The following is a 13,787-nucleotide window of genomic DNA, read 5'->3' on the forward strand; positions in this document are numbered from 1 at the left end:
TGCAATGATACATCCTTTTTTTTAAGGCTTGTGTGAATCTTTCTGTCAAGACTGAAGTAGATTTTGATTTGGAAATGTCGCTTTATTTCAGATAGGTCCTGGTAATTTTATGTGACAGTTTCATCAATGCAGCTTTTAATATAAGGCAATGAAGGTGAAGATGGAACATTATAATTTGACACTTGGATAGCTTGACGACATGTTTGCAAAAAAACACTCATACAAATGCATAATGTCCAAAACTAACCTTAAATGGAAGTGCTAAAGTATTTGGATTGTAGAATAAGTTTTACCTTTGTTATAAAGTGGTCAGGGGTTTGGGATTTTATTCTGTTGTTATCTTGATCTTAATATCAAAAATAATTTTATAGGTGACAAAATGTGATATGATCATCAAATTCTGCAGTACAACTGATTTTGTGCACCTTTGACACAGTGGCCCTGATCGTGGCTATCAGTTATAGTTGTCATTGGAGCTTTAGTTTCTAGTCATTGAGCTGTCTGCAGTACACAGTAAATATCCTAGGTTGAGTATGTGGTATATGGCATTTTTCTTTTTGTCTTCTCTCAATTTGCCATGCAAGGGTGTCACTTGTAACACAGCATCTGGGATCAAATCAGATTATCATAAGTAATACTTGGAGTTAATCATTTTGACGTAAAATTATGACCATGATGACATGCCAAGAAGATTAATAGTGTGTGTAAAGGGGTACATGAATACAATTAGGATTTTTTCCTATTAAGTTCTATAAAATTACAAATAATACTAAATTTAGCTCCTATTACTGTGCATCAACCACTAAAGTGAATTTACAATCAAGATGCTGTGAAGGCTTGTGTGCACTCATGCCTTGGCCAGTCTAGGCAAGAAACTTAAAAAAAAAAAGACCTGGAGTTCTGTTGTGGAACACTGGTACATACATCTTGAGCTTCCAAATCTATCAAGTACATGGGCAGAATTTCCTTTCCATTAAACAAGTTTTCTGGAGTACAGATTTTACACAGATGGAGCAAGACAGACACCTATAAAGACAGTAGTGGCATCTTTACAAATGGAGAAAATGTCCACTTCTGTTCAGGACATTGTTCCGATTTCAAAGCATGCAAGTCCTTAGGATTTAAAAAGCAGCAGATTTATTTTCCACCCACAGAACTCTAGGATGCATCTCCATCTTCCCAAACAGCAAGGCTCTTTGAAGGATCCCAAGCTAGTCATCCCTTCCACATTGTTAGCAACAGCTCCAACCACCATCAAAGCTGGTTCCAGCATACGTTGGCCTTCCTGGCAACAAGCTTGCAGATCACCTGGCAAAGAAGGCAGCCAGCAAACCCAACAACCTAGAAAAGATGCAGATGCCATGTTATGCTCACCAAGACCCCATCCACCAGCTTGACTGTGACCAACAGACCTTCATCTACCATGTTCTGTGATCTGAATATCTTGAGAAGGCAGATTGCATGTTCTGCCTTGTGTGATAGTGGCAGCTCCGAATTGATTTCAAAACATGTCTTGCAGGACCACCCTACCTCAAGCACCAGATGTGGGTAGACCTTTGCACTCAGTTCAGGGTTAGAGCTTTGCGGCATCCCTCAGAGGATCCAACTGCACAGACTTCTGAAAGACCTTCACCTTCCTCATATACAAAGACCATGCAGTGTTGTATAGTTCTTTCTTTTAATGTGTCTAAAGATGCCATCTAGATTTTTTAAAGGGAAACAAACTAAAATAGAAAAATATGAATAAAAGTAACATCACATTTATTTTTAAGTGTGTGGTGGGAGGAGGGGGGAATGAATGCGCTTTAAAGAACATTTTCATAAGTTTGACACTGGTGAATTCAAAGCATAACTGACTCTTCTTAACATTTCTTCATTAGCCACATGATTGTTGCTTTTAACCTTTTGCAAGTCTAACAAGCTTTATCTCACAATTGTCAGAAAAAAAAAAAGAATCAATCTGATTACTAACAAAGTCACCGTGTATAAAAACCACCCACAGCAGCTTGTAATGAAAACATGCATGCAAACTAACCAATAATGTAAAGAATTTGATTTTATTCTCTTGAAGGTTGTAGTTTTCATGTTAACTATGAAAACATTAAAACTATGAAAACATTAAAAGGAAACAAAACCAAAAAGAAATGTTCCCAGAATGTCAAGCAAAACTGTACATAAAACAAAGACACCTGCACATTTGCAAAAACAACAATATTTCTATTTCATTCTTGTAACATATCGTCATGTGGATTATGAATTAAGACAACTGACAACTTAAAAATAAATGAAACAATATAATATATTGTGTGCTTAAATACTTGACTGTTTTCTGGAAAGCTAGCAATTAATCCTGTAGCAGTTTTATTGCTAAGACATTCCAAATGCCACCGACATGAAATTTTTTAAAAAGAATTCTCCAAAACATTCTCGTTTAGCAACTCATTCTGGTTAGCACATCCACAAATCACATGAAGCATCTTTTTTCTGACCAAGATTTTGTTTTCTGATATGGACAGGAAAAATACATTTATATTTAATTAAATACATGCCAAATAGAATTTTTATGTGAACATTTTAAATGCTTAGCAAATTATCTTCAGAGTAAAAATGGAAATTAAAAAAAAAACTATATGAAATTTATCCTACTGATAACATTTTTTCTTTCTGCTGTTAACAATTAGTACAAATCAAGGATTTTTTTAATTGAAGTTCAGTAGATATACATCAAAACTGTATATTTCGATTTTAACATCTTGGCTAATGAAAAAAAAAATCCAAAGCCGCTTTGGGTAAATTTTATAAGCCAGTGAACACATTTGAATACTGAATATGTTGCTTCTTAATCTTTGTGATGAAATTTTTCCATAAAACTTCTGTATGGCTTTATTTAAAAAATGCAATTATGCCTTATGAATTTGGTCATAATTAGATATCACATAGGACAGACCACTTACCCACAAAAAGGGGGAGGGGGGAACTTTAACTGGGGATCAGGAAGGTGCTGCCATATATATATACACAGTGACCATTTACAGAAGCAGAAGGTTCCTGCTATTACCTCAAATCACAAATACAGCACAGGATTCTGCAGCAACACAATAAGATTTCCATCAACATCTTAAGTCTTCTGCAAAACGTGATCTAGCCTGCATGAGATGATGACTACTGACTGTAGGAGTTTTTTTTTTGTCTACACTGAAAACCCACCTAATAGCCATCACACAAACTGGAATGTCTTCAAATGATTAAAGAAATAGAAGCTAGAACTTAAAGTTGATTTACACTGTGTGTGGCCGTCCACTGCAGACATCTTTCTGGCCAAAGGGCCGCAGTCTGCAGGCAATTGTTTTCAGGCAGCTTGAAAGCTACTTTTGAAGAGCGAAAAAAACACCGGTGAGATGACAACAAAACAGCTCTACTGTCTGCATTTTCTACAGTCCAAGTGAATTGCAGGTAATGAATGTTTTCACACAGTTTTCGGTGTGATCATAGTAAAGCTGATGGCATCACTCAATGAAGAAACAGATGCTTCACAGGTCAGGAATGGAGCTGTCCATTAGCTTCTTGATCAGGCTGTTTCCCATGCTGTAATAAAGGCAGAACAGTTTAACGTTCATCAAATGCGTATATAGTGTTAGATCCTTAAATCATTAATGTCTTTCATTTCCCACCCTTCCCTTCACCAAACAACTCTTTTAATCCTCATTCAATTATTCAAATGTTTAGTCAGAATTTACCAAACTTCAAAGACAGAATGATGACATATACAAACAAGGCAAACACTCTTGATATGTTTTTTTTCAGTTTTCAGCAAGAATGTTTTTCTGTCCTTTTATTTACACTGAAAGTTACACAAACCCTACTTTGCAATATCATGCAATGTTTAAGATCAAAATCTGAAACAGTAAATTTTAATTTATGTAAAAAAAATCTAAATACTTTGATGGCACACCTCTGTAAACATCTTTAGATAATGGTAGGCCTTGGCCAGGTGGCAACAAAATCTATAATTGTCTTAAAACTTTTCTTAAGAAGAGCTGAACAGTCCATGGAACTGAAGTCTCACCAAGCAAATGAACTTACCATTTGATAATGTGATCAAACAGAAATGAAGGCATAATTGTCACTGTAATTGTCCTTCCGGCCGCATCAATGATCTCGCCTATTTCGGAATCCTGTTGTTTTTTTAAAAGCAAAAAGAATTGTTCCTTTGTTAAAATGCCAAAATCCCAACAAAAAGTATTTTCTAAAACAATAAATGTATGGGAAAGAATGTAAATATGTGGACAGACATACTCAAACCATTTACATCATGTACTCCAGGTGATTTTGTACACTAGGTTTATACTTTTCTCAAAAAGGAAAAATATTACAAAGAAATGGAAAGGCAAGTTATTATAAAAGGCAGACTGAAAAGTCCCTTTTTTTAACAGTCTGTTAGCTGCATTAAATGTGTAGTGCTCATTAGATTATTAAACACAAAGGAAATCTGGAGGAACCAGCTACAGACATATATAAAACTGTATATACACACCTTGAGTCCCACAACATTCTGGCCTCCAACCTCAATGAGCTGATGGTCTGTCAGAATGCCATTGCGGGCTGCTGAGGAATCCTTTACAATGGACTTGATCTTGCCTTCTTTGAAGACAAAGCCAATGTAGCCATTGCTATCTTTCTGCATGGTGATGGTCCTCTCAAATGGCCTGAAAAAAGCAAAATTGTTTAAAATTAAGCATCACACAAATATGAATCCTGGGACAGTATCTAACAAATGCAAGCTCCATTAAATATCCTGCAATACTATAACATTGTAAAATACATCCATTTAAATAGGATTACAATCTAAAGGTGATTATCCTCTCCAAATCGCTAATGAATTTCCTGGACAAAACACCACAAAGAAAAATAAATTACCTTACTTTCCTTCTGCTCGATCTACATTTTACCATGCAAGATTTAGCCTACAACTAAAGGTACTAAATGAGTGCTAAGGACAAGATTTCTGGGGTTTCCCTTGTGCAGAATGCACTTGTTTGTATTTGTATGTGGATATAAAACTTAATGGCTAAGCTTTAAGAAAACTTCAACCTCTGAACTAAAATTTCACCTGTCTCGCACAGCCATGGTAATGCGTTCCGGATCCAACTTTTTGATAAAGTTGTGGGCTTTGTCGTTGTCCCAGCCGGCTACTGTTTGTCCATTTATCTGTAGAATCTGATCACCAAATCGCAATCCTGCCAACGCAGCTGGCGAGTTCTTTTGAACCAGTGCAACGAACAGACCCTATTATCAGAACAGAGAAAAAAAAAAAAAGGAGCTGCAAAATGTTTTCCCCAAGGCATCTTTTACAGTATAAGCCTTCTTTCTCATGACAATAAATACTAATAAAAAAGCTGTTACCATGATTTTGGGGAGACCTAAAGTTATACTAATCCAAAAAAAACAGCACCCATTCTTACATTATTAACATGCCGCACTCGAACACCCAGTTTGCCTTCTCCATCCTTGCACAAGACGACCTCACGAATACCAGGTTTGATTTCTGAACGCAAGAGGGCCTTGTTGTTCTGTCCAGTCACAGGAGCAACCAATGCTTGACTTGTGGAGGTCTGTCGGACACCAACTTGCAGTTCCTGTTGTATAAGTAACAGATTAAAATTCACAGGTTTTTACAATCCAGTTCTATGTCATCTGTCACGGACAGCTTGATAGGTTGTGTACCAGAATTTTGAATAACCAAACGCTGAATTATATTACTGTTGTCCAATTTCCAAAACATAGTAAAACCTAGATTTTTTCAGTGGTGTCTCTCTTTTCCTATTCCACCCATTCACAACTACATGACCAGACAGCATTGTACAAACCTGTGGGTAACTGGCTGCAACAAGTGGCATATTCTGTTGTACAAACTCTGGTGTAAGCTGAAGGCCCATGTAGTCACCAAGACTGGGATATAGCGAGGGCGAGAATGCTGATGAAGCCTGAGGCACAACATTTCCTGTATTTGGATAACCAACAGCTGCAACTTGTGTTACACCCTGTTCATACTGCATCTGTGCCTGAAATGGTTTAATTAATGATAAACAATTAAAGCAAAAGTGCTAGAGTAAAAGGTGTTTGTTGCCAATAAATAACAATACGGGGTCATTTATGCTGAAAATGTCTGTGAAAGCACAGCAATCAGTTGATTTAATGGTATCCCATAGCTTAAAACACTGCGAGACAAAAGTAGCAACAGATGTGGCCTTTATCCACTGTTAAGGAGAAAGAATGCTTACCGCTGACAAAGGGAGGGGGTAAGAGACTATCAGGTAATACATAAAACTAGCGTTTTATAAGGTCCAGCATATCACATGTAAGGTAGCATTGTTTCCAATTAAATAAGAAAATAGTAACTGATATCCTTTTCGCTTACTTTCTGCAGCTGGTCAACTTTCATATCCTCCAGAGACGGATACAAAGACATCTTGAAAGATTTTTTTTGATCTTCCTTCAAAAAACCTGCAAATGAAAGTTTATGATACTTCTTGTCTGCACAGGGGAAAAACACGCGTATTCACTGTTTTAATACATCTTATCAAGTTTGAGAATCAGAAAGGAAAACTCGTGAAACCTTACTCAGAAACATGTGACCCTTAATCCTATTTTTAGTACATCCGTAGTCGTGGTCGTGACCAAAAGCAAGTGTCGCTGTTTACGAAGAAGAAGAATTGTTTCTTTTTTAAGTCAATCAAGATTTTCTACAAAAAACATCAGACGTGTTATGTGAACTACACCTGAGATACATCACATCAAAGAACCGAGCTCAGCCAGCTCACGGACTAGGACACGATTGACAACAGACACGCCAATGAGGATAGTCGATGCCCCAAACACATAATCGAATTATGTATCAAATTACAACCTTCCTTATAATAATTCTGAAGTAAAAATGGTGTACCTGACAAAACAGCATAAAGGAGAAAATAAAACCACTTTAGAGTACTTACTTCTGAATGCTTTCAGGATGTAGATCGCAACTAGTGCTTAAGCAAAACGCTTCGTCAATGTATTTATAACAAGGAACTCTCGTGCTCTGACGTCACGAGTCATATGCCGCTGACATCATCGTGCACGGGGGATTGTGCAAGAATTACAACAAAACCACAAACAAATTTATATGACTTCAAAATAAAGTCACGTTAAAATTGACTTACATTTTTGGCAGTACATAATTTATATACAGAATTTTGATCTTTTCCGGGAAAATGGTTTCCGGAAGTGACCGGAATTCTGAACGAAGAATGGCTACCAAAACAGATGGGGTCGCCGTAAATCGTACCCATGACCGCCACAGAAGTAGCAGCGATCCGAAACCGGCAGTGAATTCGTTAAACGTGTTATATGATGAAAGAGGTAAGCATCCTCGAGCTGACAAAAGTGCTCTGTATGACTTATAAGTGATATAAAAGTACACGCCCAGTGTTCAAAATAACATCGGAGACTATTCACTTCTATCGATCGAGTTTGCAGGCTTCCGCAATTTTTGTGAACTCCCTATTTTAACCTTCTGATGTGCATATAAGAGCAGACAAATAAGAAATTGCAATTACAAAGAGACACACAAACAAAAAGATTGCAGGGACAAGAAAATGTTAGTCTTTAATTAAAGAAAATTTAGATGACAATCCAATGAGATGCAATTGTTCAGACCATTTAAACAACTTCACAAGCTGTCCCTCTTTTTTCTCGTCTGTGTTCGTATGAAGGAGAGGTAGGTCAACTGTGCTAGTTAATGAAACTAATACAACACTTTAAAAAACTACATTCCACTCACTCGCAGACCTCACATTATTTACATCCGTCTGCTTCTAAAGGCATTTAAGTTGTTAATTGTATCTATATTTTAGTGAATGACCATTTACATGTAAAGACTATCACTTAAAGCAATATCATTCACCTTATTGCCTCATCTTGAGTCTGTTTTAGATATATCCTTTGTAAATGAACAGAATCTGCATTTACTATAGATGCATAAATTTTAAAGTACACTTGTTGCTTTCTACCACTATCTAGGTAGTCTCCTAATAAGATACACACCTTAACAAATGCATTATGTAGTGCATAACCACTTGAATTGATGTTTAAGTTACAATTAGATGAATGCTGTATTCATATTTTAATCCTTGTAATTATTAAAATGTAAACAAAAATTTAATATTTTATAGGGTTATTTTAGTCAATTGGAAAACCCCATGGCTAGAGTTTAGGGGGCTAGACTTTCCCCTACCCAGTTAGAAGAAATTGTTACTTATCAGAGAAAGGAAGAGCAGCGGAAGTAGATCACTAGAGCACTTGCTGCTCCTGTCTCCAAAATACTGTGGCTCTCTCTACTTATTTTCTTCAATACCTTTTTCGAAACAAAAAGTTACATGAAACCTTAGAATATGCATGTGACATACCCACCAAAAACAAGGTAAACCTTTTGGTCATTGGCAGAAGCCACTTTTCTCAGGGCCAGCTTTTTTGCAGAAGCAGAGCCCATCTTCTCTCCTCTGCTGCCTTACCTTCACCAACCTTCTAAGATTTGGGTACTCATTCCACAGCTGGAAGAACTAGGGAAAGTTCACAATGCTCTATGAGTATTGAATCTGTTACTGTGCATGTCAACAGCCATAGCTCTAACCATTTAGCTATTTACTTTCCGTACACAAACATATTTAAATAGGCTGGCCCGTTTTTAGCCCCTGCAGGGCTGAGGCATAGGGCGTACCTGGGGCCCATGATGCCACAGTTTTAAAACAAAAGCATGGGAGCACTAGGCAGATGCCTCGTCTGCCTGCCCCTTACCTTGGTCCTGTACATAAATTGCTCAAAACGGAAAACTAACCCAGCCAAAATCAAACTGTATATATATTTTTAAATATGCACCTTAAATGTTAATGGTTTTTTAATGTCTCTCTAGTGTGCTGTTGTATACTTAAAACTAATGCTTGATAAACAAAAATAGAACAGGCGACACTTGATTTTTGGACTCTTCCTTGTCAATCCTGAATCTCAGAACAGCAAATAATAAGAACCAGTTTGACTGTTTAATGTTGCTTGATATAAAGTTAACATTTATGAGATTACATACTTATAATTTAAAGTTCTTAAGTGTATTTGATTTTATTTACAGTTTATAATGCTGACTGATGTTAAATGATTAGCAAAAAAATTTCTGATTACAGTGTAAGATGAATTTTCAGGGGTGGTATTCTCTGATCAACCTACTTAGTTGGATTTTTCTTAAAGAGGTGAGGGATCAAGTATCTTTATCAGGATAAACTATGCACAAGAGTTGTCAGGTTGACCTGTGTGAAATCAAGAAAAAAGGCTGATGGACGATGATAAATGGGATAGAAAAAAAAGTATGTGTCAGATATAGTCTTATCAGACAAGCGTTTCTTGATAACTGAACGATGTAGCACATGACAAGGTCCCTCAGCAGGCTTATCCAGATGCAGGTTTGTTCAGTCAGTGGTGATGGCTTGATGACAGTGGTGCTGTTGATTGTGATGGGATAGAATAAAATGTTTTCAAAAAAAGGGAGACTGCAGGTGACACAACCCAGCAAGGGTAACAATTTTACATTTTCAATTAATGTAAAACCTGTTTTGTTGTATGTGATGCTATGAAATGAGTTCTGATTTCAAAGGCTTAGATCTTGTTTAAAAAAGAAGATTACATGTTAATCTATTGTTTCACCATTTCATATGTAGAAAGTATTTTAACTCATTCAGCACTGGAATGTTTCTTCTTCTTACTGTTAGTAACAAGAATGGTATCATAGGTATTTACAAATGTCTTCCATTAACCATAAAGATAAACTCAAATTTATCTATATAACAATGTTACAGTAGTACAGTTATCACTTTGCATAAAGTTGCTTTGTATAAGTTTGATTTTATGTCAAGAATTTTAAAAGAAAACCAAAAAAAAAAAATTTAATTTCTCATGCATATCAGGCACTTTCCCTTCACCATTTTAAACAGTATTGTGTTTACATTTTAGTATTTTTTATACATAAAGGCATTAATTTTTGCATTTTTGTGTAACATAGTTTAAGCAAATTACATAGTACAAGCACATTCATATAAAATAATAATTGCTTTACACAGAGACCTACAAAACAAAACCACTTAGGTAAATCAAGAGCTGACTGTACATGTATATTGCACTGTTAGTGCAGTCCAATAGCTTAGTGGTTACTGTACTTATTTTGTATCTCTGCATAACAGCTAGTTGATAGTTGAAGGCCTGTGTCTAAAAAAACTTTCTTGTCCGCTGAGCAGTAACTATGTAACTGATTTATCAGGGAAAGTAGAAGGTGGTGTGAAAAAAAAGGGTTGTTCTACATTCAAAACCCTGCCCTAGATGCAGTGACAAACATACAATTACACCTATTCCAGTGACAAAAAAACTAGAGTGATTTCCAGTCAGTGTACAAAACATGTATATCAACCAGGTAGAATTGGAATGTTTTTCTTGAATATTAGTTGAGTATTAATCTATATAACAGTGACTTCTGTAAGCAATGTAGCTGATGCTACAGTGTACGTAAATGTCTCTTCACTCTGCAGTTTGCTCCAAAAAAAAAGTGTTATCTCCCCTGCACAGGGTTCTTAGATGTGAACTGCTGTCGAGCTTGGCAACTGGAAAAATAATTTGTAATGTATGCTAAATTATTATAACCCAGGGTCTGGCATCTTCTTGATATTAAAATAGAATAATGTTGAATAATTATAAAGTCAGGTTAAAGCAAAATGGCCCTATGCAGTCGTACTGTCAGCCTGTTCGTAATTTATTCATTCAGTTTCTAACCTGTTGCTAATGCAATAAAAGTTGGCTGTCCTTAGTTCAGCTCTCTCTAGCATGATGATCTTTCTCTGCATGTGGCATCTGTTTACAGGCCTGGTTGCCTTGCGGTGATATAGCCTTAGCTGCTGGCTCAGTTTAAAACATCAATGCCCCCCTCCCTTTTTCCAGGGGTAGCAGATAGCCTAGTAGTGAGAGGAATGGACTCTATGCCTGAAGGCATACAAACTAGCCAGTTTGATACCCATGTGATGCAGTATACTTCACCAAGCTGAAGAATGGGTACCTTGATTAGTAGAGGGTTGGGGAGGATAAGGCAGGGAGGGAGAGGAGATGGGACTGCATTTAGAAAAGCTGGCCCCAAAGTTTAGAAAAAAAGAGCTCTAACACTTCATTCCCCAACTATAGGGCTATCTTTCTTTAAATTCAGTTAGTCCAAAGTTGACATATTCATTATGCATTAACTGCAAACCCCCAATAACTAAAACCAGCATAACTATTGACTGTTGTTGCTGCTGTATATATTTTATAAATACAGACAAGTGGCATTAGATATGCAAGTACCATATAACTTGTCTCACTTCACCTCACTTAGCTTCAAGTGCCTGCTTTGAAAGTCTTGATTTTTTTTTTCTAGTCCAAGTCCTCACATACAGTGTTAAAACTTACTAAGATGCACGAACTTTATTCTAATTACTATATATTTCTAGCTTACTATTTTATCAGTACAGACTTTAATATTATTATAACATTAGTTCTGTCATGCAGTATGTGATTGTAATTTGTGTGACAATTAGCAGTCCAGTATGATCCTATCCTATCATTAATACTTATCTCTCTCTTCTTCTTTTCAACAATCTCCATTCTTCTCATTTAGAGATGCAATCTACACTTCAGTCAGTGAGAAAATGGGACAAGAAAAAAGATGTATTGGCTAGAAAGTTGATGGCGTGGGTATGCTTAGCCTGAATATTTAGTGCACAGACATATTTGCTTGTCTTGTTGAGTCAGTACACTGTGGAATGCTTTCAGGGTGAGCTGCATTCCAGCCATTCGCTTGAGTGTTATACCAAAGCAGATGTTGGTGTTTCATGGCATAATACTACCTGCAAATAGCATTTCACGATCCCAACCCCCTTCCCCCACTTCTTTCTGGCATTTGTGATCTTATATCAGTTGAAAGGGGAATTCATATCTAGCCATGAAAACTGAAAGAACCTTTCTAATACGAGATTAAAATACCTGACCAAACAATTTGTATGTTTTAAGCATTATGAAAGTAGATTGTGGTCAGGTAGGGTGGGGGGTAGGATTTCTGTATAAGTGGGTGGTTTTTTTCTTTCTCTTTGGTCAAAATCTTTAACTGTCTACATTTCCTTAAGCATAAATAGATCAAGCCAAAAATATTTAAATAAAGAAAAGGCTGCTACATCCTAGTTTTCTCTCTCTTCCTCATACAGCAACAGATCTCAGGTTGCCTTGGCAATGGGCTTGAACTCCCTTTTTCAAAAACTCAACCTGAATGTGCTTGCTTCTAAAAACTTGCATAATTTTTCAACTTTGGCAAGACCTGCTGCAGGTCCAATCTGCTTTACAACTTTTAAAAAAAAATAAAGCAAGCCTTCTGTCTTAATCAGTAACATAGTGCAGTTATAACCCTGTATTCTCAATGTTCACAACATACACTTTTCAAGGCTGGCTGCTTGATAGAGGCACCCTAGTGTTGAGGAATAGCAGTTTTGTAGGGAGTCTCTTTTTGCTCTCAGTATGAAATGTAATTTGCACTGAATGGTACAGGCATATTATCATGTGACTGGTAAACCATCCATGACACCTCTTGTGTTATTTGATCAGTGAAATCACCATTTAGTTTTCATGCTGTTAAGTCACGATGAAATTATGATGCTAGAAATCTCTGAAGTCAAAATTTAAAAAAATACTTTGTAACAGTTGGTAGCAGTTAGATGCAAAAGGTACTTTTTTCCTTAATTAAGTTACAAGCAGTGGCAGACTGCCTTTTTCTATTTTGAATGACTTGTTTATTTCAAAACTTTTTCTAGCGTTTCGACACACACGTGTCCTGCGTAGATGTCCATGCCCACATGAATCAATCATGACCTTATATTTTGTCCCATAAGTCTTGCATTTCAGTTTGGGTTACTATTAACACTATATTCTCTTAGTACCTAAGGGTTTTGTGGACCACAAAGGTATGTTAAAAATGTGACACACCTGTGCTGTACAAGAATGACACCAGGCATTGTGAGATCAGGTGTCACTATCCTTACCCCTATTTAAAAATAAAAGTCGGACATCACCTCTGTCCCACAGATTTTACTACGCGCGTAGAAACGAATAAGTAGCAATATGTACAATGTTTTTTTTTTTTTTATCGTTAAGTAGTTTTAACCACACAGAGTACACTCACCGGTACTATGGAATCCCCCGAGGCCGTCACGCTTCGTGGGCAAGAAAGGTGTGGTAGCTGGCCCTAGCTACTTGTGGCTGGAGTGACACCCCCGCAGGGCACAACCCCCTGAACAATAATTTTCACCAGCAGCTGCTTCGAAAGATTTATGAAAAAAAGACGATCTTTGTGGAGCAAGCGATATTCAGGGTCCGACTTTCAGACTTGTCAGGCTGCCGGAACGAGGCATCCTTTGTGCTGCGTGTCTTTCCGTCGCACGAGTAGATGGATGTAATAGAAGACACAGATGTTGTACCCGTCAACTAAAAGAAATGTTTCAGATGGTCTTATGTTCGGTGTCGCACATTTCGTTCTGCCCATAAGAAATGTGTTTTATAAAAGATAGGTTCCTTCTGCTACAACTGGAAGCGAAGTTTTCTTGGCAAGTGTAGCGCAGCAGCAGATAGTGAAAGCGCTGGGGCTCCCGAGGTAGACTGCCGTTATCACTGCTCCCTTCTGCTGCCAGGCCAGCCAGCATGCG

General features: G+C 37.0%; 2 protein-coding genes across 6 annotated transcripts in view; one reads left to right on the forward strand and one right to left on the reverse strand.

Annotated features, from left to right (window-relative positions):
* Nucleotides 1-2,038: 2,038 nt before the first annotated feature.
* On the reverse strand, nt 2,039-13,407 carry LOC112574415 (syntenin-1-like). 3 transcript variants are annotated; one of them, XM_025255482.1, is made up of 8 exons: nt 13,268-13,407; nt 6,419-6,504; nt 5,868-6,062; nt 5,463-5,636; nt 5,111-5,286; nt 4,535-4,706; nt 4,084-4,175; nt 2,039-3,585 (listed from the first exon to the last, which is right to left on the reverse strand). In XM_025255482.1, exons 2-8 carry the CDS (start codon nt 6,467-6,469, stop codon nt 3,531-3,533), a joined length of 915 nt encoding a protein of 304 aa, XP_025111267.1. In that variant the 5' UTR covers nt 6,470-6,504; nt 13,268-13,407; the 3' UTR covers nt 2,039-3,530. The 3 variants fall into 3 exon arrangements, with proteins under 3 accessions (XP_025111267.1, XP_025111266.1, XP_025111265.1); XM_025255481.1 differs by lacking the exon at nt 13,268-13,407 and adding an exon at nt 6,993-7,088 and having other exon boundaries at nt 6,419-6,503; XM_025255480.1 differs by lacking the exon at nt 13,268-13,407 and adding an exon at nt 6,622-6,646.
* LOC112574414 (phosphatase and actin regulator 1-like) overlaps nt 7,109-13,787 on the forward strand; it is a 39,477-nt gene continuing 32,798 nt past the window's right edge. For 2 of the 3 annotated variants that reach the window (XM_025255473.1, XM_025255474.1), the window contains exon 1: nt 7,109-7,398. In XM_025255473.1, the coding sequence (XP_025111258.1) occupies nt 7,251-7,398 (148 nt within the window). In that variant the 5' untranslated portion in view covers nt 7,109-7,250. Of the gene's footprint in view, nt 7,399-9,461; nt 9,601-13,787 lie in introns of those variants that run through there. The other variant, XM_025255476.1, reaches the window with a different exon arrangement.

This window comes from Pomacea canaliculata, linkage group LG10 (genome assembly GCF_003073045.1).
Source record: "Pomacea canaliculata isolate SZHN2017 linkage group LG10, ASM307304v1, whole genome shotgun sequence".
Classification (NCBI taxonomy): Eukaryota; Metazoa; Mollusca; class Gastropoda; order Architaenioglossa; family Ampullariidae; genus Pomacea; species Pomacea canaliculata.

What these genes read in the sequence shown, in the direction of transcription:
- LOC112574415 (XM_025255480.1), bottom strand. An exon ending in AAGTTGACCAGCTGCAGAAA is followed by an intron (nt 6,063 to 6,418) that starts GTAAGCGAAAAG and finishes AAACCATTTCAG; the next exon opens with GCACAGATGCAGTATGAACA. An exon ending in AGAATGTTGTGGGACTCAAG is followed by an intron (nt 4,176 to 4,534) that starts GTGTGTATATAC and finishes AAAAAACAACAG; the next exon opens with GATTCCGAAATAGGCGAGAT.